The 4,612-nt window shown below is 57.9% G+C and overlaps 1 protein-coding gene across 1 annotated transcript in view; it reads left to right on the forward strand.

Annotated features, from left to right (window-relative positions):
* KCNH6 (potassium voltage-gated channel, subfamily H (eag-related), member 6) overlaps positions 1-4,612 on the forward strand; it is a 29,666-nt gene that overhangs the window by 19,122 nt on the left and 5,932 nt on the right. The window contains exons 6-8 of the mRNA XM_009700063.1: positions 1,266-1,694; positions 2,452-2,851; positions 3,134-3,333. Coding sequence (XP_009698365.1) covers positions 1,266-1,694; positions 2,452-2,851; positions 3,134-3,333 — 1,029 coding nt within the window. The remainder of the gene's footprint in view (positions 1-1,265; positions 1,695-2,451; positions 2,852-3,133; positions 3,334-4,612) is intronic.

Raw genomic sequence — 4,612 nt, forward strand, 5'->3', positions numbered from 1 at the left:
CGGTGGGACGGGGCCGCAGGGCTCGATCCCTTCTGGGTTGCAGTACCAGGAGCTCTTGGGAAGCCCTTGAACCTCTGAACAAGATGGGTGTCAGTGCAGGAAGGATCAGGCCCTTTTTCCAGACCTGTTGCCAGAGTCATGGTGGTATCCATCACCGTGGCATCCGGGCGTGTGGAGCCTCCTCCCTCCTCTCCTTTGCAGCCTGGCAAAAAGCACCCTTTCAGCTGGGGGCTCAGTGCCAGGAGAAAGCATTGAGGAGCCCCTCGCCCTCCTCTGCAGGTGGCACTGGACATGCAGGGGACAACACAGCAGCAGGGGCAGGCAGGGATGATCCAGCTGACCCCAGCTCCAAATAAGCCCCTTCATGCCACCATCTCTCAGCACCCAAAGCAGGACAGGCCCAGCCCTCCCGGTCCTCAGCGCCTTGCATTGTGTCCCCAGGGTGGCTTCAGAGCCCATTAGGAGCTGGCATTGGTCCTGGAGGGGGGAGCTGGGACAGGCCCGGGACGTGTGGGGACTCACTGGTGCCGTGGGAGCGTGTCCCCATGAGGGCAGACAGACCTGGGGACACATGACAATATGGGAGGGTGCCTGCACGCATGAGATGGTGTTTGCACATTGGTGGCCGCAGGTCACCCCCTCCCTGAGGATGCTCAGATGGGAAATGGGCATTGCCCAAGGCCAGGCTTTGCTGCAGGTGGCCCAAGCTGTCCCCTCTGCTTGGAGGTCGACTGTGCCAGAGGGACATCAAGGGGAAGGTCCCTGCTGGGGCCAAGAAAGGCACCATGCAAGGCTTGTGGGATGCCTAATGTGTCATCACCTTCAGGGCCAAGCCATGGCACAGCTGTGGGACTGCATCTCCAAGGTGCCCATCCCCATTAGCCCTCTGCCAGGGACACCCAGCAGCTCCGGGGCTGGTGGCACAGAGCTGAGGGCAGAAGGAGGCATGGCCGGAGGCACCTTCCTCTCTGCTGGCATGGTAGGGTCTGAATGGCATAAAGCAGGTAAACAGCTGCCCCAAGGGTGCTCTGGCCATCAGAGTCAGCCGAGAAGCCAGGCAGACCTTGGTGTCAGCCATAGTGGGCTACTCACCTTGTGGCCTCCAGGACAAACACGTATGAAGGCAATGAAGGTGAAAAGGGTGTAGGAAACCCATTGCGTGCTCCTCACTGCCCTACCAGCAGGTGGGAGCCCCTTGCCTGGCTCGTGGGCTTATCCAACCTCTCTCCTGGTCTCCCATTCTTCTCACACCCATCTCCCGGCAGGTGCTGTCCCTGGGTGCTGATGTCCTTCCCGAGTACAAGCTGCAGGCACCACGCATCCACCGATGGACCATTCTGCACTACAGTCCCTTCAAGGCCGTGTGGGACTGGCTCATCCTTCTGCTGGTCATCTACACAGCCGTCTTCACCCCCTACTCGGCCGCCTTCTTGCTCAATGAGGAGCAGGTGGAGGAGAAGCACTGGGACTGCAGCTACACCTGTGACCCACTCAACATCATTGACCTCATCGTGGACATCATGTTCATTGTGGACATTGTCATCAACTTCCGTACCACCTACGTCAACATCAACGACGAAGTGGTGAGCCACCCTGGCAAGATCGCCATCCACTACTTCAAGGGATGGTTTCTCATCGACATGGTTGCCGCCATCCCCTTTGACCTGCTCATCTTCCGCTCCGGCTCTGATGAGGTACAGGCAGGGCGTGGAGGTCCATCAGGACGTGAAGGGACTCATGGATGGGTAGGGACAGATGTATGGGAGAGAAAGAGAGGAATATGGATGGCTTGATGTAAGCGGTGGATGGCTAGAGCTGCATGGAGAGGGGTGGTTAGTCAGAGGGATGGACAAGGATGTCGTTACAGGTTTTTATTAAGCAGCTGGGACTTGGGATTTTATTCAGTAGGGTCAGACAGCCACACAGATCCTTCTGTAAGTGCTAAGATAGTGTCTAACTGGACCTGCTCCCCTTGCTGGGGCTGACCCAGCAGAGCAGGCTGGGAGCTCAGTTTGGGGACTGGCCTCACACACCAGCGAGCCCAAATTTGGGGTCACATTGCCAGCCAGACTCAAAACATTGGCAATGGGATGGCCCTGTGGTTACTGCGCTACCTGGAAGCCCCACCTGAACTGAGAACCTGTGGGGTGGGGTGAAAGGCAGCTGTTTTGGGAGCAACGGTTGGTGAGGACCCATCAGGAAACATGGGGTTGGCCTTGGCTCCTCTGGCTTGCTGTAATCCCTTGTTGCCTTTATGGTCAGCAGAGGGAAACTGCCCTTTCTGTGGCATGATTCATCTAACCTATTTCAGATGTGACCTCCAGGACAAGGTGATTCATGCTCTAGAAATGCATTTTTATCCTTCAAAGGGAGCATGGCTAGGCTGGAGACATGCCTTTGGCCAGCTTTATCCCCTGCTCGTCCCTGAAGTTTCTCACCTCTCCCCTGCAGACCACCACCCTCATTGGCCTCCTGAAGACAGCTCGGTTGCTGCGCCTGGTCCGTGTGGCTCGGAAGCTGGACCGCTACTCCGAGTATGGAGCAGCCGTGCTCTTCCTGCTCATGTGCACCTTCGCCCTCATCGCCCACTGGCTGGCCTGCATCTGGTACGCCATCGGCAACGTGGAGCGGCCCTACATGGAGCACAAGATCGGCTGGCTGGACAACCTGGGTGACCAGATCGGCAAGCGCTACAATGACAGCGACCTCTCCTCTGGCCCATCCATCAAGGATAAATACGTCACTGCTCTCTACTTCACCTTCAGCAGCCTCACCAGCGTGGGGTTCGGCAACGTCTCACCCAACACCAACTCCGAGAAGATCTTCTCCATCTGTGTCATGCTCATCGGCTGTGAGTGCCTGCGCGTGTCCCGCTGTCCCCATCCCTGCTTTGGAGGTTGGAGGGGCTGCTTTGGGTGAAACGGGGAGAGCACGTGGGATTTTAAGAGAGTCTCTCTCTCCGCCTATGCCTCTTCTGCACAGACAAATGGATGGAGTGATATAGAAACAGGGGTTTCAGAAACACATGGGTTTCAGGTCCACGGTAGATAAGGGTTTTGGAAATCTACTGGTTCCAGATGTAGCTGGACATGCATCTCCCCATGTCCTGCTGAGCCCTGCCCTCTCGTTGCAGCTCTGATGTACGCCAGCATCTTCGGCAACGTCTCTGCTATCATCCAGCGCCTGTACTCGGGCACAGCCCGCTACCACACGCAGATGCTGCGAGTCAAGGAGTTCATCCGCTTCCACCAGATCCCCAACCCCCTGCGCCAGCGCCTGGAGGAGTATTTCCAGCACGCCTGGTCCTACACCAACGGCATCGACATGAATGCGGTGAGTACAGGCCCCATGTCCTCAGGGCACCTTGTCCTGAATGACCCAGAGTCTAGTTCTGGGTCCACCCAAACATTGCCATCCTTTCAACCAGGGTGGAGAGGAGGCAGGAGAAGATTCGGGAGGCTGGAGACAGAGTCTGCCTGCCCATCTGCCTCCTGCATCTCCCTTTCTCCTTCTCTTCCTCTGTCTGTCCATCCCTCCACATCTACCCAGAGGTTTTCTGGGGCCACGAGTACATTTCTTGGTCAGAGAGCGGGTTTGGCGCTGATGAGGAGCTCAGAGTCTCCATCAGCGCCGGGCACTTTCAGGCCAGCGTCTGTTGGTGTGAGAGAGCTGCGGAGCAGGTATCGATCCAGCTCCTCTCCACACCGCCGGTTGCTAAGCAAAGTGCATCACGCTCTCGGCGGCAGGGAAAGGAGGGCATTTAAATAAACCTCGATCCATTTTAATTAGAGCCCAGAGAGGCGGCTGTTTGTTAGCAAAGGGGGGATCAATGGTGGAGCTGTGCTGTAGAGGCGCCGTGTCTCCAAGCCCGGCGAGGAGGCTTGTGCTGGTGGCACCGGGGCATCGCGCGGGTGAGGAGGGGGCTCAGCCGAGGAGTCCCGGGCTGGGGCCGAGGTGGCAGGACTCAGCTCATGGCCACAGGGTTCAGTGCACAAACATGCTGGCTCGGCCGGCTCCAAGGCAGAGAGAGGAATGAGAAAGGACGAGGCAAGGAGAGAGATGGGACCTGGTACTCCCCGTCTCTTGGCCCTGGGCAGCGCGGGTGAGGAGGGGGCTCAGCCGAGGAGTCCCGGGCTGGGGCCGAGGTGGCAGGACTCAGCTCATGGCCACAGGGTTCAGTGCACAAACATGCTGGCTCGGCCGGCTCCAAGGCAGAGAGAGGAATGAGAAAGGACGAGGCAAGGAGAGAGATGGGACCTGGTACTCCCCGTCTCTTGGCCCTGGGCAGGCTGGCTCATTCCCAGTTCATGCTCCCTTTTTTCCTAAGACTTGATCCTCCTCCGTCCCTGAGCACCATCAGGACACAGATTTGCGTGAATTCAACTTCTCCGCCTTCAGTTGCTGCCGCGACATTAAACAATTGGGCAGCATTTGGCGGTCTGCTGCTGGGAGAGCTTCGGTTAAACCTCTCCCATGGAGGAGGCACCCTGGGCTGGATGTCGGTGGCAATAACTAGAAGCAAAGCCATGGCACCCTATCAAGCACAGGTTCTCCTGGCTTAGCACAAACCCAGGTCACAAATGCCCTGCGACGAGCTGAGCTTGCGGCTTTG

Source organism: Cariama cristata, unplaced genomic scaffold (assembly GCF_000690535.1).
Source record: "Cariama cristata isolate BGI_N322 unplaced genomic scaffold, ASM69053v1 scaffold21095, whole genome shotgun sequence".
Taxonomy (NCBI): domain Eukaryota; kingdom Metazoa; phylum Chordata; class Aves; order Cariamiformes; family Cariamidae; genus Cariama; species Cariama cristata.